The 26453-nt window shown below is 45.6% G+C and overlaps 1 protein-coding gene across 2 annotated transcripts in view; it reads right to left on the reverse strand.

The window, feature by feature from the left end:
- Window positions 1–25502, reverse strand: part of LOC146197445 (cytospin-A-like) — a 44071-nt gene extending 18569 nt beyond the window's left edge. For both annotated transcript variants that reach the window (XM_084599267.1, XM_084599268.1), the window contains exons 1-5: window positions 25381–25502; window positions 3062–3143; window positions 2269–2344; window positions 1417–1572; window positions 203–388 (exon numbers count right to left, since the gene is read on the reverse strand). In XM_084599267.1, the coding sequence (XP_084455393.1) occupies window positions 203–388; window positions 1417–1572; window positions 2269–2344; window positions 3062–3127 (484 nt within the window). In that variant the 5' untranslated portion in view covers window positions 3128–3143; window positions 25381–25502. The remainder of the gene's footprint in view (window positions 1–202; window positions 389–1416; window positions 1573–2268; window positions 2345–3061; window positions 3144–25380) is intronic.
- Window positions 25503–26453: the final 951 nt, after the last annotated feature.

Here is a 26453-nt window from a genome sequence, read left to right on the forward strand (position 1 = left end):
TAAGATAGCGGCTTCTTATAAAAGAATAGTGATAACGGTGCAAAATTCAATGCGTTAAGATTCTGCATAGCGAACGAGCTTATTGGCTTGACTTTATATTTAAGTAGGCGGCGTTCCGAACAGCCTAGATGAACACGCGATCGAAATTTACATGCACGCTGCGCGTGATTACTGGCGTGGTACGCGGAAGTCGGTAACGCACCGTCAGCCTTCTTGAAGGAATCGAAGTCCACGGTCTTGACCACACCGGCCGGGGCCGACTTGGCCGCCGCGTCGTACGCGGCCAGGATGCGTTTCTTGCGCAAATCGGCTTCCCGCTGGCGTTGCTTTATGGCGTCCTCCACCAGGTCCTTCTGGCCTGACTCGTCATCGTCCTGAGACTCCACGCCTGCGGAGGACGCGTGCGCACGCACTGAAAAGCTTCGCCTACAAATGAGCTTGACAGCGCAGCACTGATTCCACTTTGAGGTGATTGTATTGTATTTCAAAAAAACAAAAAACAAAAAACAAAACACACAGTGCGCAAACCAGACGACCCAGAGAGTTTTTTTTTTTTTTTGAAATCACGCACAACTAGCCCCCCAAAGTGTTGTATTGTACTTGTGCTGATTTCAGCCACGTGGAATAATAGAGAGATTTAGCACACCGTGATCCGCGATCCGCTACCGTGAACCGTCACCGCACGTTCCATTGCGCATGCCCAGATCACTTTCATGCCGATAGATGGCGCCACATACTTGATGTCGGCACATTGACCTGGCGCATCGGAACCAATCAGCTTGTACGCCCCGCCCACGAGCGGTAGAGTGTCACGGTGGCGGATCGCGGATCACGGTATGCTAAATCTCTCTAATATGTCCATTCGGCGCTTATTAGACTTTGTTTAGTTCAGGCTGGCACCAGTTTTACTTAAATGCGCTACGCCGGCAAGTGGGAAGGGCTCAGGAATTGGTGACCGCGCTTTACCTAATATTGATACCGCCTAAACATTGGCAAGGACAAACTTGAAGTAATGGACAGGGAGGGGGGATGGCGAAGGTGATGGATGACTTCCACACCAAGGGAAAAATTAAGAATTGTGTACTGCGTAGGTAGGGAAACCGTCCGTAGTAGCGGTGGCTGGGATGCATCGTGGAGGGCATCAAAATTAACGGATGAGAAGGACTGAAATTGTGGCTGAAAAGAAGCACTCTATATAATTACTGGGCTTTGCTGAGATGAAATAAAAACACAATGATCGAAGTTGATAAATAAGGAAAACCTTAATGCGAAATGTCTTAGAGCAGGTTAAGTAGCGAAAAATGAATAATTAAAGTAGCCAGAAATGCGTGCCATTCGTAACCTCAAGAAAAAAAAAACCAAAACAGAAGTACGCGGGTGGAGGAAAGAGACAAATTAGCCGAGTGGGGAACCGACCTTCCTTGTAGAGCGTGGTGTCACACTTTCCGGTCTTGGCCATCTTGTCGTACATAGCGAGTGTGCGCTGCTTCTGCTCGGCGGCCTCTTGCTGTCGCTGGCGGATGGCATTCTCACGCTCCTGCTCGCGGTTTCGGACCATGGCCTCGCGCTTGGCTGCAGTCGAGAGTAGGGATGAAACAACGCTCGGCTTAGAGTGAAATTCGCTCCATAAAGGCGCTTCACTTTTCCAGGTAGAGGGTAAAAAGAAAACTAATGAAGAAACTAAAATATTCTGTCACGCCCCAACCTCTCTCTTTTTCTCTTTTTGGCACGACTGAAATCGCAAGAATGGCACGCGAGGAGAGGTACTGCAGTTCTCATTTGAGCATCTAGTTAGAAGGCAAGGACAGGGGCAAAAGAAGGATAGGCTAAACACTGCTTTTTATTAACTGACAGTGCTCTGGCATTTCTGATGCTGCTTACCAAATTCCCGTTGTTTTCTGTGCTAATGTTCGCCATTGCGCTGTTAGACCCGATAATATCGATGAGCATTGAGATCGCCTCCAATTGAACTCATTCATGTGATTTAGGTGCATGAGTAAACTTGAATATCGATTGTTCTGATCATGGCAAAAGAAGGATGGCAGATATGTTCTTAATTGTTTTGTCTTGTAATATGGACCTGCAAATTGCCATTCAGATAGATATCGGAAATTATATGTTAGGAATAGTGAAAAATGCGGACGCCTACAAACTACATCAAGGGTCATAAACTTCAATGCAAAGAAATTAGGTTATTTTCAAAGTCGCTTCTCATGCAGTGAACACGCAGAAAACGCACCGATACAAGGCGGCGTTGTGAGCACTCACCTCTGTTGACTGCTTTCACTTCCTGCAGCCTGGATCGCACCACTTTGCGCTCTTCGAAGTCCTCTGTTGAGTCAAGCTGAGCGGTGGATGGTAAAACAAGAAGAAGAACATTGAGCCCGGTAAAGGACACGGTCGCTGCATTAATTATATGCTTTACAACCATTCCAAAAACTCTATCCTCCTTATGTTTTTGCGACGGTTCGATGTTTGCCCTTGAGTGCAATGCGTTATAAATTGTCGTTACGTTTCCTACAAGTGAGAAGGGAGGCGTAGAATTCGCATATACTATTACTGCTCGCACGGCAAACACCAGCAACTATTGCCAAGAACAATCTAATAAAGTTTATTGTACGCAAAAAAAAAAAAAAAATAAGAATTTGAATCTGGACTATGTGCTGAATGAAAAAAGAAAATTAGAATCTTTCTGTAGAGTTCTCCCAGTTTACCGACAATATATATATCTAAAAAAAAAAAAGAAAAAGTAGCGCGGAAAAGCGATAATACGAAGGAAAGAGTTCATGGGGCAAGCGCTGTGCAAGCGACATTTCAGTTCTGTAAGCCGTTTTGCTGTGCGTTTTGTCTTTCTTCTTTTCATCTCATTCGCTCCGATTTTTCATCTGAGAATCTTTAGCAGCGCGCCCAATTCGTGGTCCTTCAGTACAAAGAAACATGAATATATCTGCTGAATCTTCTAGCTCTTCTTGTCCTGTTGTTTCAATCCACCTGTGTTCTATTGTACGACTGTATAATTATGAGACAGAAGCGAGATAGAGAATGCACAGGCCCAACTCACCAGTTCCATCAGCTTGAACTCATCCTCCAGGCTGTCGATGTTGATTCCGCGGATTACCCGTGCCATGGTCACTGCTATGCCACTGTAAGAAGGAAGAGAACACAGGAAGGAGAAGAACTTTAGGCGGATAGGAGCTTATTGGCGTTGTAAATACGCATTGCTTGCAATTACCGATGAGCACTGGTGTTTCTATGTAACGAAACCTTGTGACCTAAACCAACCTAAATAACCAGAAAACGTTTTTTTTCCTACTCTGGGCTGACTTTCTAGCTAACTTGTGAATTGGCATAGTTTAAACCGCACCGCGAGCGTGTTTCGAAAAACAAAAACAAAACGTGGTTGTTCGAATTTTTTATTGGTCCGTTTTAAAAGAATTACAAATTTCAGCAGTTGAAGTGGGTTTTACGAAGTTTCCGACAACTCATGCACCGATTGCCTTATAAGGGTGTCATAGTCACTCGTTATTTTAGTCTGCACTAGCAAAAAAACAAACAAAAAACAACAAAAAGATGCGCACACTGCAATGGCTGGCAGCACACACAGTTTTGAAAGGCGAATGTCAAAGCGGAAGCAGACTGTCGGGAAAACGCGAGGGAAAGTTCGACGATGCAGCTTCTCAACTGCAGAGTAGACCTTCCACGCTCATATGGCTTGTTAAGAAACAGAAACACTATAACAAAAGATGAAACGCGAGAACTGCTAGCCATGCCCCAAGCACTGCGTTATGCGCAGAGCGTTCTGTAATCTCCAGTTTTACAGTGCAAGCACTTCCAGGCGCGGTGTAGACACAGCGTTACGCCAGACACAAAGGCCAGGTTGGAGCCATAACTCTTTGTTTCTCTGCGCTCGTTACTGAGAAGCGAGAGTTTACCCTCTGGCGGCTTGCTTTTTGTTCACTGTTGTCAGCTATACAGGGGAACATACGCTCTAGCGTTGTTCAGCGGTCTCCTGCGCGCCACTGGCGTCTCGCCAGGGCGCCGGGTCGAACATCGTGACTCATATTGCTCTAGCTTCGGCAGCGTGCCCGAGAACGATGGAAGAAGTCGAATACACAAGAGGCTGCCGAATAACTTTATATTTACGTCCGAGAAAACGTGGGGCCATATATCCGAATGAAAACTGCAGCTGGCGTTGTTAAACTGTTTCACTTACTTTCGCTTTATATAAAGAATTTCCAGATGATTACGGTACTCGGCAATGCGAATTTCGAGCGTAGCTCCTCAGGTATTTTGGTTGAGGAGTTCCTCAAGATCACAACGCTGTCATTCACTAGACTGTCCGAGACGTCTGTGTTCTGGATGGCCATAGCGGGTTGGGGGAGTGCGAGCACAATCTTGCTCTCCTGGTTGGCCAGTCCCAATAGTGATGATAGTGCCGCAACGTTATTAGTGGCGCCGCCATGTGGCGAGCTTGGGAGACTGGCACGCGCTCGTCGCGCTCGTCTTCTTCGCTCGCGTGCTCGCTCGCTAGTCGGTAGCCGTGCCTTCTTTTGCCGGTGCTTTTGTGTAGGTGCAAATAAACCTGCCTACTCAGTTCTACTGGCTTCTGTGACATTTTTGGTGGAGGTGCGGGGTGTCAATCCCCGTACCTTCTTCTGTGGCAATATTTCCCTAGGCCACCTGATAGCTGCCCACTGGTCACACCGACGGCGACGGAGACGCGGCTCAAACAGGCACAGTGACGCTTGTGTCGGAAACGTGATCTGGATTGTAATTAACTGCGGCATGCTGCGTAATAGGACGGCTGTTCGAGCTGGTCTGTTGTTGCTCAATCTTGCTTGTTCTGCAGAGCGAAACAGACAGTCACCAAGGAAACACGTAAAACGACACCGGGGGTGTTGAAGACACAGAGTTGTTGACTTCTAAAAAAGGGCCCGTTCCAAGAGAAGATCTAGCCACTCCGTCGCTGGAGCTGCAGGTCAGAACCACACTACGTGTGTGACTGCAAAACGCAGCGTAGATCAAGACATGCGCCTGCAGCATTTTCGAGCACCTTGTTCACATCAACGTATGTTACAGATGATTTAAGTGCTCCAAGTGTCTTGCATAACGGCGATTGCAGCGGTATTAATGCTTTTAATACGTCTCCTTAGAGAATGCGACAAATATAAACAGCGCGATCACACTGCATTGTGTACATTGACCGCTACAAACGCCTTTTTTATAGCGTTCACGATGAGGTATACATTCGTGCGTAAAATGTGTTAATTCATGCCGCGCAGGTGAACGTCCACCAATGGGCCTAATCCATGAATTTACAGTACGCACGAGGGCGTCGTGTGAAGGAAAACGTTTCGTTTATGTTCATTTTTTTCATATTTTCTTCACAGGATTCGAATCTGCATTGTGCGCTGGACGTGCAAGGATCGCGCAGCTACGACTGGCCATTTTGTGCATCGTATTCGCAGTACAAAGTAGCGCTTGGCGTTATCTTATCCCGGACGAGAGTTTCTTACCTGATCTCTATCAGGAAATCATACGTTAAGTTTAGCCGGGGCTTCAAATATAGCGTATAGAGTTGGCATCCCTTCTCAGTTTCACGAAACTGATTAAGATCTCCCCTTTGAATTCTCAAAAGGCAGTATGCGCTCCTTATTCACCTGGGCCAGATGTTTCAGAATTATTCCTATCGTAGCGCTGTTAGACGGTGCCCCTGCATGAAGTACCGTACTAGCTAAGACTCGTACTACGTCTCAGGAGATGAATCCATCCTGATTAAGACTAGACTCAGTTTGTATCTAAAGGTAATTACAGCGTTATATATACCTCTTATTACAGACTTCCATATCTTTGTTCGTAATTAGTGTGTATTTATTTTCAGTTGCATCAAATAGATAGCATAGTTTCTTTGTTCTAGATAGCATTTTCGCTTCTCGCATGTTCTGGCCACTGCTACATTTTTGCGTGCTTTCCGACTTCTGTACACTTTGTGCGCGCCAAGATGCTGCACAAGCTATCGTGAGATGAAGGAGAGAGGAACAGAAATAGAGCATTCGTCGCCACCTTTGCTACTTATTCTCAACTGCTTAGCAAGGTTGCCACACCCGGCTGGTCTCGCCTGTGCACCCACTTCAGCGCAGACTGGAAGCGGGCCTGGGGCTCTGTCACAAGGAGTGTGCAGAGTACCTCAGACCTCTGGCCGTATGACGCAAGGCTAGTGGCGCCTGTAGCTAGGTGACAACAACCTCAGCCACGCTTCAGCTGTGTCCCTGTTCCACTTTCCTTTCTCTGCTGTTAAACATTTTGCTTCAGTCAGTTCTAAATTTATCCGGCAGATCCGATTAAAGAAGTGAGGTGAAGTAAATGCTCACTGCGCCCATAAAATGATTAAAGCGGCACTTCCTTTTGACTAAGTGCTGGCATCGCAAAGGCTAGGGTGCCATCAAAACTGAGAGTGCCAAGTGCCTCTATAGTTACGAGTAATGTGATTCCTCTCGAAAGTTTAAACTGCGTGAGCCTCTTGAGTTAGCCATTTATCATGATCGCTGAGCTGGCGTAAGAATCAGTTTCGCTAGCAAGCTTATCTGTACGGTGAGAGAGTTGAAATGCAGCGAAACAACAAATAAAGTAAGGGTGAGGCATAAGTCGGGTAATTTTGGCGTCAAAGCGTCACGGAGTAATATTAGTACTTTGTAAATGATGGAAAACCGAACCGTACAGTCCGGATGGTTAGTCGACGTTCTTCAAGTGATGCAGCGGACTGTTCACAACCAGTGTAAAGAAACTATACCTACAAGAGCTTTCACAGTTCTCAAGAGAAATGACCACCTTTCCCTTTATAATCACACAACACACAAGACAGTGAAATGCAACGCATGGGGGAGTTCGAGAATAGGTTTTCTGAGTTTGGCAATATTTTCTGCACAGATCTTGTACCATTGATCAAATGTCTCTATATCAGTGCTAGTTTTTATTCTACTATGTTCTATGCTATCATACTAATGCGTAGCTATCATTGAGCGCGAAAGGTTTACAAGACAAAACAAAATCGCTGTCTTTCATAGATTACTGTGCGCATCCAATCTTTACTGGACTCAATGTTTCAAAACAGGTATGCTTTCACAATAGCTGCCTCAAAGCGCTTGCCGATCCGTAGAACGCCAAGGATGGATTTTATTACGCAATGAACAGAAACAGTGAGAGTACTCGTACGCTACCACAGTAATCGATTCTAAGCCATTAAATAGACAAGTCGCTGATTTCGCTCAATGCCGCAAACTGTATTGTGCAACTTTTTCTCCTTACGTGTCATGTGGCACATGCCAACGCTAAAGAGACGGCCAGGGATCAACGAGAGAAAGACAAATAATTGCGAAACGCTTTTCTATATATATAACAAATTAAGATTTGCGATTGAGTGAGTCGTCGGGCAAGCACCAAGAAAACGCCGGGATGCATCATAAATAGTGGAGTGGAAATTCATTTTTCCTGTCTCCGGAGGTCTTCTACTGATATGTCGACGACTGTTTCTGCATTTTAAGGAAAAAAGACAGTCGCGGTTCTTTCAAGAACTTAATAGTGTGGAGACAAGCTAGAAGTTTCCGACTGGATTTGAACAACAAAACCGCTTTCCGTTCCTAGATTTTCTTGCTCACCGAAAGGATATATATTATGTTGAGGCATGTGAAAGGAAAGAAAAATAAAGAGCCTCTGCCCGTGCCACCGGGGTGGCGCTGTGGTTACGGCGCTCGACTACTGTTCACCGAAAGGACAGCAGCCTTTCTTTCGCGGTGTACAGAAAGCCCCGGCCTGTACTTGGATTTAATTCAGCACTTATAGACTGCCCACAAAACCTCCGCCGTCACCCCGATTTGGAAATCGGGGTGACGGCGGAGGTTTTGTGGGCAATCTATAACACACACGAGCAACATGCATCGGCCAGGAACAAGAATATGTGCATGCTGACTGGAAGGATGGTGTGCCTTGAACATTTTGCAAATGGCTATGCCAGTAACTTCACTTCAGAGATACAAAACCAGTCTACGCACCTGACAGCCACTGTTCAGTAGTACTTGCGAGCGGGCTAGTTGGCTATACGACTCTGACGACCTCCACGACGACGACCACAAAAACAGGCAGTTGGTAGCGAGCGCATCATCTGTGTTAACGTCTTGGTTTAATTCTCTTGTGTTTGTATCGTTTTTGTGTATAACCATACAGCGCTGGAGGTCATCAGAGACACTGTTCGCAGGATTTTTCGCGTTCTAGTAAGCATTCCAAATGTGCCTGGCATCAGCGATGCGCGTTCTTGTGTGTTACCCAAACAAGGTGCCGAAAAAAAAAAAAAAGGTCATTGAATTTAAAGTAAAGTTGCCAGCTGAACGCTTTGCTAGTGCAGTCTACAAGATAAGCTTTTAGACTGTAACCATGCTTACATGAGTAAGACAAGGAGATTATCAACATGATGTGGAAAACGATAAACATGCAAGGAATGTGCTTGTCAGCGACGTCACGACCCTGGTCAGAAGATCGACTGGATCAAAGCTTCTATCCTTTTAAAGAAAGGAAACTTATTACTACACGCCTTCTGCTACGACCTCTGTTCATTCAGACCACGTGAGAAATTCTAAGCAAGAACGAAGGCATCATGCTAAGCACCTAAACCGGATTATGACGTCGCATCCTCCGCATATAAATGCGCCATTGCTCCTGCAGTGTGAACAAGAACCCTTGTAAAAATTCCGAAATGATTTTTTTTTTCTTTTTGACTTTCCACTTTGATCATTGATTGCAACTTTATTCATCCAATGTGATCCCAGTCCATCCTTACTGTACATCTCTGTCAAAAGTTTAGAGCCCAGAGGGTTTGCTTTTAAGCTGTATATTCATCATCATAATCACCACCATCATCATCATCAGCCTGACTGTACCAACTGCAGGGCGAAGGTCTCTCCCATATTCCTCCAATTAACCCGGCCCTGTGCGAGCTGCATCCTCTTGACCCCTGCGAACCTCTTAACGTCATCCGCCCACCTAATTTTCTGCAGCCCCCTGCTACGCTTTCCTTCCCTTGAAATCCAGTTTGTTGCCCTAAGCGACCATCGGTTATCCTTTCTTCGTGCTACATGTCCTGCCCATGCCCATTTCTTCTTCTTGATTTCCACTAGAATGTCAGTGACTTGAGTTATTTCTGTGACCCACTCTGCACGTTTCTTATATCTTAGCGTTGTCCCTACCATTTTTCTTTCCATAGCCGTCTGCGTTGTCCTAAACTTAAGCAGAACCCTCTTTGTTAGCTTCCACGTTTCAGCCCCATGAGTAAGTACAGGTAAGATGCAACTGCTTTATGCTTTCTTCTTGAGCGATACCCGTAAGCTGCTAGTCATAATCTGGGAGTGCTTGCCAAATGCGCCCCATCCCAGTCTTATTTTCCTTTTTATTTCCCTTTCATGGTCCGGATCTGCGGTTACTACCTGCCCTAAATAGACATATTCGCCTACTACTTCCAGTGCTTCGCTACCTGACGTAAACTGCTGTTCCTTCCCTGGACTATTGAATATTACCTTAGTCTTCTGAATATTGATTTTCAAGCCTACCTTTTTACTTTTCCTGTCTAGGTCATCAATAATTCTTTGCAATTCATCCCCTAAGTTACTTAGCAAGGCAATGTCATCATCAAATCGCTGATTACTGAGGTATTCTCCATCTACTCTTATCCCTAACTGCTCCCATTCCAAGTCTCTGAATACTTATTCTAAGCAAGCTGGGAATAGTACTGGGGAGATCGTGTCTCTTTGTCTAACATCTTTCTTTATAGGAATTTCGTTACTTTTTTTATGCAGAACTATGGTTGCTGTGCACCCTTTATGTATAATTTTCCAGCACTTTCACGTACGGCTCGTCTACACCCTGATTTCGCAATGCCTGTATGACCGCCGAGGTTTCTACTGAGTCTTAGCCATTGGAAAGGGTAGGACGAAAAATCTTCTTGCCTTCAGTAAGTTTGGAAACCTGGGATTGCATTACGAGCCATATAGTATGGCTCAAAAGTAGACCGCCTGGGCTCTAAACTTTTGACAAAGGGTGTACTGTACATCAGCATATCATACGCGCTCCACAAGATTCGTTGGATTCATTGGCTCCTTGTGCATAGCTATATTTGGGTGAAGCAAAATAGAAAAATACACCATAAGTTGGAAGTTTCTTTCTTCAGCTCGTTCATTGTCCTCTTGTTCATCGTGCTTGATGGCTCACACGTCGCGCTTCCAAATGAGGCGTGTCCGAACTATCGTCGACTTTTATTATCACGTTTATCTGCGAAGCGTATGTGCGCAGTTCATCGCATTAGGCTTCTGTCCAAAGGTTCGCGCACGTGTGGAAAGACAGTCGGTGATACGGTCTTCCGGGTCTCTCTCGCCGAATGGTTGCAGCACTCAGTGCTGTAACCCCAGCTAAAGCGGGAGGCCGTTGAGTGAGACGCGGTGCAGCGTCGAGGTGTACCTATTTTTACACGAACAATGACGGCAACACACTAAGCATGGCCCGTTCGTGATACACAACATTGCTGAGTCAGTGGAAGTTAACTATTCTGGATTTGTTGCGGCGCCTGTACTGAGACTGGATCGCTTTTAAACTTTCTTCATTTTGTTTGATACACTGACAAAAATAAATGCGCTGCTAGTCATTTTCTTTATCTTCGCCTCGGCCAACGAAGAGGCATTTAACGTTTGGTAACCTTTTTGGGAGTACCGTTCGTTGTAAGAAAAAATCCTGTCAAAGTAGGTGACATGTGTTCGATAATCTTGTTGCCGCAAAATGTTATGTATCAATCCGTTGTGAACGTGTACCGTTGTAGAGTATTACATTGCAGGTCACGTACTTCATCACTACGCCAAATGTAGACGTAATATATTCAGAGATTACAGCTGCCGTCATATCATCACTACGACAAGTGCACTGCTAGATATACGTACATTACATCTACCGTCATGGCGCAACTACAGCAGGTGTACTGTTGGGTATCCAAACATTACATCTACCGTCATGAAAAGGTACAGGGTACGTGCGGTGACCTCTTTAACATGACCTGCTCAATCTTACACGACCAGAGGCTTCGTTCTGACGTCAGTTTTACTGTGTTGTGCACAGTAATAATGTAAAGTGCTGCTGCTCTGTAGTACGCAGTAGTAGTGTATACGTTCAGTTCTAACGTTGATTGTGAAAATGTGTGTGCAATCACACATATATTAGACAGTAAAGTTATAGTGATCGATCACATTTTCGGGGTGTGAATTTTTTCACAGTAGGAGTTGCAGAAGGAAGTTAATAATCATGACTCGTCCTACATATTGATCAAATTACTGCTTTTGGGCTGCAGTCACACAGCACACTGAACAGTCCTGCCAACGATTTTTAGAATGACGTGAGCGTCGGGTTGAATTTCAGATTGATTTCGGGTGGCAGCCGACCTGGAGGAGCAAGCGTTAAGTAGGGCCTGCAGCCGGATAAACTTGGCTCTTCTCGCAACTACTGATCCCGAAACGCACTTGCTTCACATGTCTTGTGAATAGTTTCCAGCGTGTAATTATAGTTAAAATCCAGTGCTTGGAAGGCATAGCAACAGCACTGTTCTTACTTTGTCTCTTGCCTGCTTTGAATAGCAGCTGATGGCTTCTAGCGCTCGATACAGCAAACGAAAACAAGCCCTACACAAGCCAGCCGCTGTTTGTCCATGACATGCAGAGTAAGTGAGCCTAACGATGTTCTCTCCTTCCCACTCTGTGCGACACCTTCTTTGCCTGTTATCACCCTGCACGCGGTTTGCACGCTCGGGCTCTGCGAAGGGGGAGACCGGGTGCCTTGCCAAGCGGGAAGCGGCTTCGGGACGCCACGTGCGCCTAAGCTTCGGTTGGCTCGGACGGCGTCCAACACCTGCTCTCTGGCGACTTGTCAGAGCAGGGACGCCACCGAAAGGCTGGTCGACTTGGTCGTCCTTCGACTATGAATAAACGTCGCGTCCGACGGTAAGCGGCAGAACACTCTCTCTCTCTCTCTCTCTCTCTCTCTCTCTCTCTCTCTCTCTCTCTCTCTCTCTCTCTCTCTCTCTCTCTCTCTCTCTCTCTCTCTCTCTCTCTCTCTCTCTCTCTCTCTCTCTCTCTCTCTCTCTCTCTCTCTCTCTCTCTCTCTCTCTCTCTCTCTCCTTCCCCACGGCACTCTTCCTTTCCTCCTCCGACACGCACCGACACTGCCCTCTTCTAATCTCCATCCCATGAACACCTAAACCTACTTTCTAAGTGTTTGGTTTTTCAAATTTCTTTCATAGTTTATCACTACGCCATCGTCGTGTTAACATCACTGGACGGTGAACAAAAAAAGAAAATGAAGTATTGCTGTCGTTTTCTCTAAAAAAATAATATCATCGGCTTCCACATTGAGAGAGGCGGGGGCTCATAACCCTCACTCCTCCTTATAAACACACGCATATACAAAAAAGAAAGCCAATGATGCAAAAGCGGAGCCTCTCCGCTTTCAATTTGTTCCAGGTGGTGTCGAGGTGCCTGGGGCGACGACCGGAGGCGTCAACTTTTGAGTGGGTGTTATTATTTTCTTTTTTTTTCCCTCGCATGATCTGTCGTTCACGTCCATCTTCGGCGTCGGTGGCGTCAAAATGCCGAGGCGGCGCTAAGCTAGGCTCGACGGGTCTTGTGCAAGTGTTCCTTAGACACGGAGCCTCCGAGGTCTCCCTCTCTCTTCTATCTCCTGTTTTTTTTTTTTTTCTTCTCGATCATCGCTCACGGCAGTGGAGCAATGGCCCATTAAGCTTGCGTCCGGCTCAGAGCTGATTGATCGCCCCTCTTTTTTCTCGTCGAAGTGAACGTGGTGACTAACTTTAGCAGCGTCTTGTCATCTATGCAATGGGATTCAACCGCCACCCAAAAGTTCAAGCTCGACCTCATTAGTTCCTTACCTCAGTGCCCTCTTTTACGGCGAGGCGTAAAGGCTTAGAAAAATATTCTCAAGCGACAAAGTTTGCGTTTGAGACCTATGAGGGAGGGGGCGGGGGAGGGGCTAATAAAGCATTCTTAAACACCAAAGTTGTTTTGGAAATCACTGTACTAGCTTTGAGAAGAGATCACCGGTACTACCATCCCTAAAGATCTTCATACATATGTAGCATAAGAGAAGTAGAGAAACGAATTCAGTGGTGGGGTTGGAAGCAAAGTATCTGCTGCACAACAGACTGCTGCATTGGGATGTATTTTGCTTCGGGCGCTCTTGTCGAGTGTTAATGCTTTTTCGTGGAAAGCGGGGGAGAGATAGAAGAGATTGTAAAGATTAATAGGAAAAAAGGTGGAGAGATCGGCCATCGAAAAAGTGATCCGAGTCTGCTACGTGATCCGAGCACTAGGCCAGTGGAAAGCTTGCAGCCAGGGGATCGAATCTCGCGCCTTCCGCATTCTTGGAGGATGCCTACACCTCTAGTGTAGCGCTGCACGTTGCAGTGTTCCTTTAACATTACGAACTTCTGTGGTGAGGTCATCACTCTTAAGGCAATTGCGATAACGACTGATTTGTTTGTCCACGGCATAGAATTCGCATCAGGGGGTGCTCCTGGAAGCCAGGGCGGTCGTGTATGTGGCTAAGCAACACTTCACTGTGTCTCCTGATGGCACCAGGCCCCTCGTTCTGTGACCTAAAGTACAGTATTGCCTTTGTTCTCTCCACTTTTATTTCCCTATTTTCTCTTGATGTGCACGGTATTCAAGCGGGGTTGCTGCAACTTTCCAGGCCTCTATGCGCTCAACCTTTAGCTTCTCTTTCTAAATTAGATACTTTCTTGGCGAGGTCAATTCGCTCGGAATTCATAAATATTGTGTTGATAATGGGCATACGGGCGCCGCATAGACTTTGTATTTTGCGTCAAGCTCGCATGACCATCCCGTTTCTCAGGTTCTTTCGCTATTGAAAGAAAGTGGCGCATGCCTCCTTGATATGTGCCAAGCCGTGCAGCACCCATCACATTCTGCAGTTTCGATCACCTGCTCAACATCACGCTGCAGAGAGTTGCATAAAACAGAGCCTTTGATCTCACCCGCGCATTTATCAAAGGTATCAGAAAAAGCGCAATTCGTAACGAAGACCTCAAAGCCACCGCAAAACCGAGAGCATAGCAATCGGGGCCCACTTGGCTAGGAGCGTGTGTGTGTCTGTGTCTTCCGACCGGCAGCCAGCCAGCCAGGCAGCTCCGTTTTCCCGGCTGGCCGCGATAGAAAGGAGACCGAACTCAACGTACGACTGCAGTTCGTCTTCCGCCGCCGAGAGACGTTCTAAGAAAAGCGACTGGGGGCTCCAGAAGCAAGCCCAGCGCTCCCCGCCACACGGACAAGTGTGCTGCTCAACTTCTTTTTCTAAAACGCGGCTGCGGCGGGACCCGACGCGCTCTCCCGCCCCGTGCATGTGCGCGCGCCTGCACTCCGCGAACGCCTGTTGCCGCTGCCGGGCGGACGGAGCTGCTGGACGCTGCTTTTCTACCTCTGTTTCCAACACCCCCTTTCTGTTTCTCTTGCACTCTTTTCAGTCATTCTCTCCACCCCCGCCGTCGACGTTTCTCTTCTGGAGACGGGCCAGCACTCCAAATAGGGTCCGCCCACCCCTGCGTCGGTGGAAGGTGTATGACTGTTCTAGAACACGCTACTGCCGACCACAGAAGCAGAATAATCTCGAGACGAAAACATAGGAGATACTGTGCGAGCGTAAACGAAACGTTAGTTCTCCAGACTCACCCCTATACCGTTCACTTCAACGCATAGACAACGTAGCGCGTTGCGTTCCGGAGGTGTAATGTACTCCTGCCACCTAGTGTCGGGCTCAGGCTACCTCGCTGTGTAGTTCAGTGGTGTGCATTGCTGTGTCTTCCCCGGTCACGATGGTTTGCGCTTCTAGCTAGAAGCCGTCAGGAAGCTGGGAAAGGAGCCGCTGTCTTGCGCTAAGATATTCGTTTGAAAGAGTTTGTGGAAAAAAAAAAAAAGGTCATTTATTTTTGGTGCACAAATTATGTTCTCTTTACGTCGTGACATCTATTTTTCACCAGTCATGTTAGCATTGCGTTGTATGTTTACGTGCACTACTGCCCCATTTGATTTTACTGTTGTGGAGAGGTTTCGTCTAAAAGGTGTCCCGCTACACAATCGATATTGCATGACCTCTTTCTATATTTAATTCAATATGTATTGGTACATCTCTTGCATTTGAATAAGATGAATTACAAACTTCAGAACATGCATTTGCTTGCGTATGCTGTGGTTTTATTGTCACCCTTCTTGGGTTTTGATAATGATGCTCTCTTCGAACGTAGTTGACAAAATAACTGTTTTTTTTTTTTAACACTGACTTCAGTACTCGGGCAGTTCTTGGCTGACAACATTTGAGATTTTTTAAATTTTAGCTGTGTCGTTGTGCGGCGAAGATGCTTCAAGTTATTGGTTATGTGATGGTCTCAGTATAAAGCTTATGTTGTATTATATTGATGTAATGAGCTAATGGAATCTGTGTAATTAGCTGAGGTCATTTCTCCATGTTATCTGCGTGTTATTGAGATTTCTTTTCTCCACACTCTGCCGGTTGTTTTGAAAACAAATGACAGGCTAATGAATGCCACAACTAGGCAGAAAATAACAAATATAGTTACATATTTTATTTATTATTCATCCATATGTGCTCTGACGCTGTCATGTTGTCTAAACTGGCCAGTAACAACAGGGAAATAGAGGGTAGTAACTTCGTAGCCTGATAGAAATGGAAGCCACGTTTCCGCACTTATAGGCGCAGACGTAAGATCGGTAGGAAAATCGAATAGCGCAATAAAATGTGACTGGTTACCCAATAAAGGAGAGAAAGCTCATGTTGCATTCTGCGAAACCTGCGCGGGAGAATCCAAACGCTGAAGCTCTTCACCAATCCTTTCTTATTCAGAATTAAGCTACTATAGGCCGCCATTCACATTCTCTTTTCCTTGCTTCAGAGCTCGCAGCGAACAATAAGAATCATGGTTGGAGCGCGGTCTTACACTTGTTCTACATCCCACTCCAAGTGGGACAAATGGGTGGCTCTGATCGCACGGGGCCAGGTCAGCCGACGGGCCAGATGCCGACGTCAACGCCTCGTGGTCTCTTGGGCGAAGGAAGCACGTAAACAAGCCGACACGCGTCGCGTAGTCGGAACAGCTGGGGTGAATGCAGCGGTGGCCCTCAAAATAGCGGCCCGCGTGAGGCAACAACAACGCCCGATTGTGAGGCGCCGCCGTTGACGCCACGCTTCATTAAACCGACAACGCGGACGTTGGTCCCTGCGCTCGTTCTTCTAGTCACCCCCTCCCTCCTTCTATCTCTCTCTAGCGACCATATCCAAACATTCTCTTCCGGCACTCGCCACGCATTCACGGGTATTAACTTACAGATGATGACATCAGAGATGCGAGGAATAAACGAAAGGTGATTCAAGATGTCCAAAATCCCGGATTAGATTATTTTGGTAAAATGCCCTCAGATGCGTGCCGATTTGATGCAAGTTAACAAACCGTGTTGCATTTTCGTGCGCCTTAGCAAGTGCATACTTAAAGTAGTTCATTTCTGAAACAATATGCATGCATCGTGCATCGTGTTGCAGTACCAGGTGATAACTGACTGCGAAAGGCCTTTGTCTAGAGTCGTGAGGTCTGGGGAAGTACTTTTTTATCACTTTCGTTTCTCCACTTAGTGACATCTAAATTTACTTTATAATGTAAATGGTGGGAATAGTGTCTTTTAGTGAAAATCTTCTCTAGGCCGTTCATTTGAGCGATATGCCGTGGAGACCTCTCGAGTAAAAAAGGATCGTGTTGAATAGATAGTGTTCTCAACATTTCATCCGCTTGACTGCACAAATAAATTAGCAGCTCATTTAATCAAGTTGTTGCGGGCATTCATTTTTGTAAGGCCAAGGCGTGATATCCACATTAGAAAACGCACAACACTTGCTTTTAGGGTAAGTTTGCTTACCCTCAGTACTTATTGTTGTACAGGCAAACTACGCTTTACAGGCAAAAATAGGTCAGTTTTTTTTTTATTGTGCATTTTCAAGTGACAATGTGTACCTGCCGACACGGTTTATATCTCATCGTTGTAAATAATGGCATCATTCCTGGAGTTACTCATCAGTTGTCGCTATTGCATGAATGAGCGTTATTTCGCCCATCGACGCCTCTCTTGCGGCCCGTACTCGACCACTTGCTTTTTCTCACTGCGGGTGACGTAACTGATATACTATATACATTTTCTCTCGCAATGGCTCTTGATGCCTGTGTGCCGTTTTAAATACTGAGTTCTTTATTAGCGCATAAACAAAGTAGGCCCCAGTGGTGGTGCCATTTTAAAATAGAAAGTTGTTCTTCCACATTCATTTATCACCCGTTCATTTCACATTGGTGCTGAAAGCCTGATAACTTTCAAACGTTGTTCTAGCGGCGTAAGCTCAACAAGACCCAGTGTTTTGGTCATGCAGCTACAGGGAGGGAATCTAGTCGAAGAATGTACGGACAGCACGCACTGCTCACATTCTTGCATTCTGCTGATAGAGCTTCCGACGGCCGCACATAATAAATCAACAAAAAGTGGTGCCCTAAGCGGTGTTCTGCGTTGCAGGTGCTCGGTCCACAGAGGGGCGATTAAGAAATGCATGTATCATAGAAGCTTTCAAATGCGCAGGGGAGGATTTGTGTTGTGATGTTGCTTTGTTGCATGTCCGAAATTGAAGGCGGCTGTGAGAATTCATACGCTATATTCAGCATATACGTACCGTGGGTACGTAATGAGTGTGTGCATCGCATCCTCTTGTTCATGGATGGTGAACATCCGATTAGAGTAGAACTGCATCTGCTAACTTTGAAAAGTTTCGTTGACAGTAACAAATAATATGTACAGGTTTGAAAAAGGTAAACAGAGCAGGTTGTCGCTTTTTAACGTTTTCCATGTGCTGTCTAATTGAAATTGGCAGCTGTGGTATGAACAGCCTGGTAGTAGGTGCCAGTGCGTTTTCCCGTGTACAAAATAATGCTTCTCCATGTGTAGGATAGTGAAGGAGTGAATAAAGTTGGAATACAATAGCATACTCATTTTACTTATGTCGGCCCCTGTGCAACGTTATTGCCGTAGTCCTCAGAAGACAATAACGTTGAGGCGGCCGAGAATTCTAGAGAAAGCGAAAGGAAGCCAATGGCTTCGCAATATCAGAACAGAACACAGAAGAGTGCCAGACCTCACAAAGAGTAAAATATCTTAGAAACTAAGTCTGGTTTGACGAATTCATCACGCAAGCCGCTAACAGCAAGAAAAGGCTCCAACAGTCTAGACAGCAGCACCGATGATGTAATCGATGAGTCAATTGCTCGGCGAAAGACAAACATGCACAAGAATGAGATACAAGCCATTCAAGCGAACTTAAACACTCTTGACGTCCCCGCTTAGAGAACACTGTGGTCTATGCAAAGCTTAAGCACTGTCGAAAGCACCAGAGCAATTAATTCTAAATTTCACTTTCAAATTTTCGTTGAACCGCTGCTTGCTGCATCTCACTCTTGAATAAACTGACAGCATCTCATGTAAAACTTACCGGATCCCCCAACATATGTCTCTGCCCATTGTCTCATAGTAAAGGCATTGGTGCTTTTTCGATATGTTGAAAAAAACTTATTACATTTAGATTCCATAGATTCAAGGTCGGCTTTGAATTTGGCGGAATATAGTTCAATATCTAGTAAAACGAAATGGGCCTAAATAATCAAGGACTTGCCTTGAAATTTCATGTAAAATGTCAAGCAATTTGCTTGTCGTTTTGTTTTGTCTTCTTAAGCGTGATGACAAAATAGTTAATGGTTCGAGGTTTGAGCTGCATAGGAAAGGATGGGAATAAATGAGAATCAGGACCATTATAGCCTAATACTTTTTCCAGTCATTTCTAACTATTTTTATAACCTGATAAGCTGAATAGCTTTAACAAGAGTTAACACGTGCGTGGTGTTGCTCAACTTAGCAACTAAATTAGAAATGTAGGCAAAGAAGAGTAACAACCTCTCGCCGCCCGTGGAGAGCAATTAAATTATCTTTTATCTTTTGTCGCAACAAATGATCCAATGTGTCAACCTTTTTCAAAAATTTCTGGCGCACCGTCAATTAACCGGCATCCGTGACCTCGTGAACGTCTGCCTTGGCAGACGGATTGTTTCGACGTCTTCGAGAGTGCGCAAGAGTGTGGAATTGGCAGCGTCACCCACACGCAAACGATGAATCCGTCCAGAAGTTTTCTGCGACAGTGAGAAAGCGAAGTCATTGCGTCAGGGCTGACGTCAGCTGATTGAGAAGCGCCACCTTTAGTCGCTTGTGTGGTGTTGCGCGATCTGAGCAGCAGGGAAGAATAATGCACACTGATTCACGTTATTCCGGGTGCTAAACGTGGCGTTTAAAACGCCGGACTAGGATTGAAGAAGTGTTAGTGACGTCAATACAAAACCCTGAGGACTGAAACATAGCTGGGCACGACTTGATTTTCGCGGAAGAGCTTTGCTTTCTACTAGTTGCTTTAGAGATTTGAGACTCAGAGGACCTTCCAGTGTCTACAGTGATGGGTGTCGCACCTAGAAAATAATGTTCTTAGGATGAGTGTAATGTAAACTGAATAAGATCCAATGTATATCGATTTGAGTATGCGTACTGAGTTCTCGAGTGCCGTTTGTTTTTGAATTTGTCAATTAGTAATTCCTCCCCTCAGAAAATGTAGCTGCTGAAGTTCGTCGAGTTTGTGTTTATAGAGTATATTGCATGCCTTTGGTATGCTAAGTAGCTTGTTGGTCGCCAGACGACAAGTTACTTCATATAATCTGGCGGTCTCTACTTCCCCCCATGTAGCTCATGCTGACTGAACCCCGGGTTCGAACCCGGCCATAGCTGCTGCGTTTTTGGTAGAGGCGAAGCGTAAGGCGCTCGTCTACTGCGCGATGTCAGAGCGCGTTACAGAATCTCATGTGATAGAAATTGTCCGGAATTCATCACTACAGCATCCCTCATAGCCTGAGCTGCTTTGGGACGTTAAATCCCATGAACCAAACCTATGTGCTCTCATCCGCGTAATAAATTCAAATTAGCCCTGGTACGGAAATGTCATTGTCAATAACTCTCAGAATAGAAACTTTTCAAACTTTGGAAAAGACTTAATCGCGCGCTGAAACCAAGCTATATTGTCTAGCTTTAGCAAATGTGGGGCGGCCTCTTAGCAAACCGTACTCGTTCAGTTTAACTATCGAGATCTGAGTGCTAAAGCTCGTCAGATTCCAAGAAATAGTCGCCGCGCTGCCTAAGGTGTGAGAAAATCACGCGTTGAGATACTCGCGCACGCTGCAACGTTTTCTTCGCAAACCATTCTTTAATAAAACACGCACTCACGTTGTCTCTTCAGGAAAAGGTTATCGTAAGTAGGCTTCCACGTGATGTAAAGACGAAACCCATTGGGTGATACACGTGCGCAGCAGATGTCGCCAAATACCGCTTGACCGTAGCCAAAAAAAAGAGCTAAATCTCCTGCTGATAAAGCACTCTGTCCCTGGCGTGGCGGCTGCATAATAGACTGTTTTCTCAGTGCGCTTTGACGCGATAGCGCGCGTAAATAATAGATTGCAGGGCGTGCGGCAAACCTTTCTAACGCGGATGACAGCGGAGTCCAATCTCTGCTCCCCGTCGGCTTTATTTTCAGTGGCCTCCCGCCAGTTGGCGCGCCTCTTGAGAATTTGCTCGCGGTGTCGCAACGCGCCACCGTTTCGGAGTAGAAATTGCGCACACAAAACGCGCAGAGTCAGAACTCACCTCTCCTTTGTTAAAAATAAGATCGCTCTGTATTGAAGATGTGCTTCTTGTCTGGAGCTACTCTCTAGGCGTAACGTTGACAAAAAAAAAAAAAAAGAAAGGATGAATTTTAAATGCTGCCGTGGCATCACTGAACTTGCAGCTGTGTACATGGCTGCAGATACGACGTAGCAACAGGATGAGAGCGAGCCACTGATGACAACAGTGGTGGAGCTTCTTTTATTAACTTATCGTTAACCAGCTCTTTCGACTGCTGCAGGAGAATCCTTAAAAAAATAATCGCTCCTATTCATTCTCCGATTTTGTCGCACCAACTGCAAAACGGAAATCCTTTATGCAGTGTTAACAGCTCTATAAATATATACAGCTTAGAAATTCAGCCCATGCGAATTCGAAACCACTTCGTCAGAACAATATACAAAAAGCCGTGGCATACGTGGCATTTCTCGGAATTGCCTATAGTAGTGCCTAAAATTACGAAATCTGTAGAGTGAACATACTTTATGGTTTCCTTACAATGCTAAGAACGTGTATCATTCTGGATTTGTTTTTTCGTAGCAAGACATATATCTAGCGCAGACATGCAGTGATGGTGTATTTTCATTTTTCTATAATTCTACTGCATTAGGCTGCAGCTCGGAAACCTTGAGCTATTTGAAAGAGGGAGGTGTGGGAATTCCCTACCAGCCTTCATATCTGAAGGAAGTTAATATTTTCAGTGTGTGCTGTATTGATTGTTATTTCACGCCCTCTGCTCGCAAATACACCATAAATTGTTTAATTTACACATAGAAAAATGCAAATTAAATGTTATGCTTATTCTGAGAGCTATAAAAAAAAAACACTTCAGTGCAAAGCGAGGTTAGTGAGTGCCTTCGAGATACACGACTTTCATAGATGCATCAAGAATACCGATTATTAACAGAGTAAGTCCTTCAGTACTGATTCGAAGTAAAATGCATTATATTGAACATATCCTTCTTTGATATTTGGCCCCATCTCAAGTCCACTGATTGCGGTGCGTACAGTTCATGATGTAAAGCAATCCAGCGTGATCTTCGCTCTTCTGCGAGCGTCCATCTTTCAGGAGCGACGATAATGTTCTGAACCAATAGAAAACTATCAGTGATGACTGATATTTTTTAGCAGTCAATCAATTGATTTGCTTCTGCTGGGCGCACGTGATGAATTTGGATGAACATCAAACCGTGCAATGCTAATTGTTCCTTAACTCGTAAAGCATCTATCATCCCTTAATGTTTGACATTTTTAGAGCGACGACCACAATAAAATACAAAGAAGCCTCAATAAGCCAAACTAATGAGGTTGTTGCACAGCAGAGAGAGAGAGAGAGAAAGAGAGAGAAGTCCTGGGTCCAGGCCCCAAGCTCGGCAGAACACAATTGTAGACCCCGGTTTAAAATTTTTGACAGAATAAAATTAAAGGCGGTTCAAAATAACAGCATTTTGATATTTGTTTTATTCCGTTTATACAACTTCTTATCATGTATCAGAAATAGCAACATTATTCAGTAACTAATACTAACTCGAAAACTGCATTTAGCTGGGATTTACAAGCTCGTAATCGATACTCGGCCTCATTTGAGCACCTTTCAATTTATCTTTTTTTTTTTTTTTTGTCCACAGAGTTATGTGTGCGTATGACTTTTCCGTTACTAATCTGGAGCTACGCTTATTTCATACGTGCCCTCAGCTTATTATCTGGCAACGCCAACTTACTGAACATTACACATTGTTGCATAACGCAGGTTTTACAGTGTGCCTTTCGTTTGACATCTGCACATTAAAATAATAAGCAGTAGACTAAACCTCCTCCCTACGCCTCCTTGGAAAGTAGAGCACGGAAAGAACACGTCATTACACGAATCACTGATTACAGCCACGATTTTGGAAAAACAATCATTTATCCGGTGTTTTCAGGAAGAGCTGCTCAATCCTAAAACTTTTGACAGGCATTACAGCGATAACTATTTGGTTGACGATATGAGGCAAATATTACCGGTGCGTTTGCAGTTCTTTAATAATATGTTTGGCTACTTTTAGATATTGAATACATTTCCTGATTTTCTTTTTCTTCCCGGTTCTTAGCCTCCGTATTTAAAATTCTTTTTTTTTATTAGTTTTATGGGGACCTGTTCCCTTTTCATGCATTCCTAAATAGTAGGTTGCATTAATTTAAATGGATAAGTACGTAAACAAAAAAAAAAAAGATTCATAACTTCTGCATTGACCGAATCGTGTCGTGGACGCAGAAACGTCGACTCCCGCAGAAGCTTAGCGCTAAAATGTAGAGGAACAGAGGTGTGCCGTTTATGATCCGGGTCATGAATTCATGGCTGTTGAACTGTAACAGTGGAGGGCACGCAGGGAACATCCTCGTATGATGGTTGCGGTATTCATGAGTAATCTCACAGGATAGCACAAAATTTCATTTGTGTAGCAAAATGAACTCCGCTAAACAACGTTTGTTCTTCTACTGCACAACTAGCTTCATCCCACAAGGTCAAGAAAGAACATGAGCTCAAATACAAAGCGAAATAAGATGGTTCGTAAAACGCACTCGTTAAAAGAGGCATCAGTGTGTTGGACGTTCTCGAGCCGTCTTTTCCTCTCACTGCGTTTGAATCTGTGGTCATTAAGCAACTGATTCAGGAGAAGACATTGTGTTGTGACTGAAATCTCTATTTTTATTCTTTTCGTTTTGCTGGTTGTCCTTTGCTATCAATATTGGTACGGCTATAGTTGTTGTCATTCTTAATCGCCATGTATAAAACCAAAGTGAGTCACGCGTGCCCCACTTATACAGTCACGTGCGGGAATACCGCATTAGTGGCATACTGCGTTGATGATAATGCTAGATCAGATTTAAAGATAATCCACAGTTGCGATATACGAATTGGTCACGTTCCGATTTCGTTCATCTTTTCGACATTCTTTTACCCTTTTCCTAGAGCAAGGTGCCCAAGGAGACATCTCTGGCTAACCTCCGTTCTTTTTCAAACATATACGCTGCGTCGCTGTTACAAGTGAGGACCTACCTTGACAGCTTAGAATTAAGGCCTCGGTCCAAAGTTAAGAGGAAAACATTGTAAATTGAATCCTTGATTCTACCATGGCATTTGTAGTTTAGCGGCCCCTAAATAAAGCACAGGCAGCATGTCGTTTCTCTTTTGAAGTGGTAATCCTCCCAACCGCGTAGGCACTTGGCCTAGCTGCATTAAACCGCTTGTAAAAAAGAAAAAAAAAAAAAGAAAGCAATGAAGCATATTTTGGCGCGCCTCCTCGAGCCATTTCTTTTCTCTTGCTGACGGCCTCAAAACGAGCTCCCAGGCGCGCGCCGCGCGTCCGGCCCACATTTTCTTCGTTGATGACTGCGTAAACAAACAGGAAGGAATGTTTCTTCGCAAGGCCGTCGACGGCGCTGGATGCGAGTTGTGTTTATATTCCCCTGCTCCAGAGCGTACTTAGAGTATGCGCGATAACGCGGGCTTGAAGTCAAGTTTGCATGACAGAGCGTGCATTAAGATGAATTAATAAAAGTAATGGGAACTGCACTGGGCCCGTGTTTCGAGCTTTGCACAAGACGCGCAAACTTGAACGCAGATACTTCTGTGCAAGCTGAGTAAGTTCGCGGAGCCTCCTTTTATCTTATTTTTTTTTTGCTTTTAACGCTAAAAGCGTTAAAAGCGCTGAAACGCTAAAAGCATTAACGCTAAAAGGGAATAAATGGTTCTGTGAGCGTACGGAAGCGCACAGAACGTACCGCTGTCGTTCCATGCCGGTTTACACAGTTGTTGCCCAAGCGCAATAATAGTTAACGGACTACAACGCTGTCGTAGCTTAAAATACCATCTGCCATTCACAACAATATTCACAGATACTATTCCTGCTTGCCATTAAGCACCATGACCACCTGCGCCTGTGTAATCTCACAAGCGCTTTCCAAGCTCGCAACGAGCCGTGTACTGCTTCAGATGAGAGCCAATTGATTCTTTCCCCAAAACCTCTTCATTTGCAAAATACGCGACAATTGCTGACCCCTGGAAACTCGGACGAGAGCACGGTGCTGTTGTTATGCGCAAGTCTTATGCCTCCCAAAGTTCGACAGCGCATGATTCGAGTCTGGAAACATTCTTTCCAGCGACATATTCGCCCTGGTCGTTAAGCCCGAAAAAGAAAAATGCCACCGTGGCTGCCAATCCAGTGTACTATGATTATCGTGGTCGAAGAAGGTAGCGCCAGGTGAGTTCGACAATGTAGAAGTCCGTTGAAGTCTCCCTGCAACTGTGCCAAGTTGTTGTCGGCAGGATGGCAACCTGGTCCTGAGGTAGCCGTTATCCATTGGTCCCTATAATTCGCACACGGGACGCCTGTTCTCGCTACGTAGAACACTTGTCAGTCTTCAACTGCGGCTAGGGGTCGGACTGCCTGTATGCAGCATTTTTCGCGCAGAGTGACAGGTATGTACTTACCTGGTTGACTCGTACGCCTGACTGGCCGGTGGTTCTACGCGCGCCCCTGGGCAAGGTGTCTGTGAGTCGTCGCGTCGCGCGCGATGCGTGCGTGTGTGGCCGCCAAGAAGAAGGCGGCCGGAAAGGGGATCCCCTGGTGGTCGGGCTGGGAAAAAAATAGGGGGAGGGGTGCTGAAGAGAGACCCGGGTCTCAACCCCTCTTCCTTTCCCCCCAACCCTCCTTAGCCCACCACAGTCGTCACCTTCTCTCCACTTTCATATAATGGGAACGTGACGTCTGCCCTCAGGAAGCCCCCGAACGCCAGCCCCGCCACCGGACCGGGGAGCACCTCCCGAAAATAGACGCCGGCTCGCTGGCGGGCGGCAAAAAGAGAACTCTTAGCTGAAGGCTGCTGCTGTACTTTTGTGCGTGGCAGGACGCTGCTAGGCGCATCACTCGCTGCAACTCTTCCCTCGCTCTCAGCTTCTTCTCCTCTCTCTCCCCATTTCACCCCCTTAGCCTTTTTTTCTTTATTTGTTACGTGTCTTCTCTGTCTCATAAGACTTAGCAGCCCTTCTCTCCTCGAACCCGGCTGTCGCCACCACAACCACTGCTAGCACTGTCACCCGGGCTGCGTCCGACGCAGTCAGTAAGGCAACGTACTGCGCCCTTTCTCCCTCGCGACCAGTCCCCTTCTTCGCCCGTGCTGAACTTTAAAGCAAGGGGTGAAGAGAGACAGTGGCCCCGCTAAACGTGATGCAGGGCATAGGTCACTGACCGTCCAGATTGTGCAGCATGCTGTTGAAGACGTTTCGGGTACTGAAGCGCCTTGCAATGAACATCGCCTCTTGCCAACTGCCTGTTTCTTCATTTTTTTTTTGTCACGTACTTCTTTCTCAGAATCAGGAGACCCAAAGCGTGGCGCTTATGTAACCTGTCTTGCAGTGCACGGTTTATGAAAACACAAACATTGTTCACAGAACGCATAGAATGCACGTTATTTTTGCGACGAGTCGCCGTCAGTGCTGTTCAGGTGGTGCACTGCTGTAGAAGGTAAAAGTTCGCGAAAAGCTGTATCATAATCGAACGCAAA

The sequence above is a fragment of the Amblyomma maculatum genome, chromosome 3 (assembly GCF_055883805.1).
Source record: "Amblyomma maculatum isolate TAMU_Amacu chromosome 3, ASM5588380v1, whole genome shotgun sequence".
Classification (NCBI taxonomy): domain Eukaryota; kingdom Metazoa; phylum Arthropoda; class Arachnida; order Ixodida; family Ixodidae; genus Amblyomma; species Amblyomma maculatum.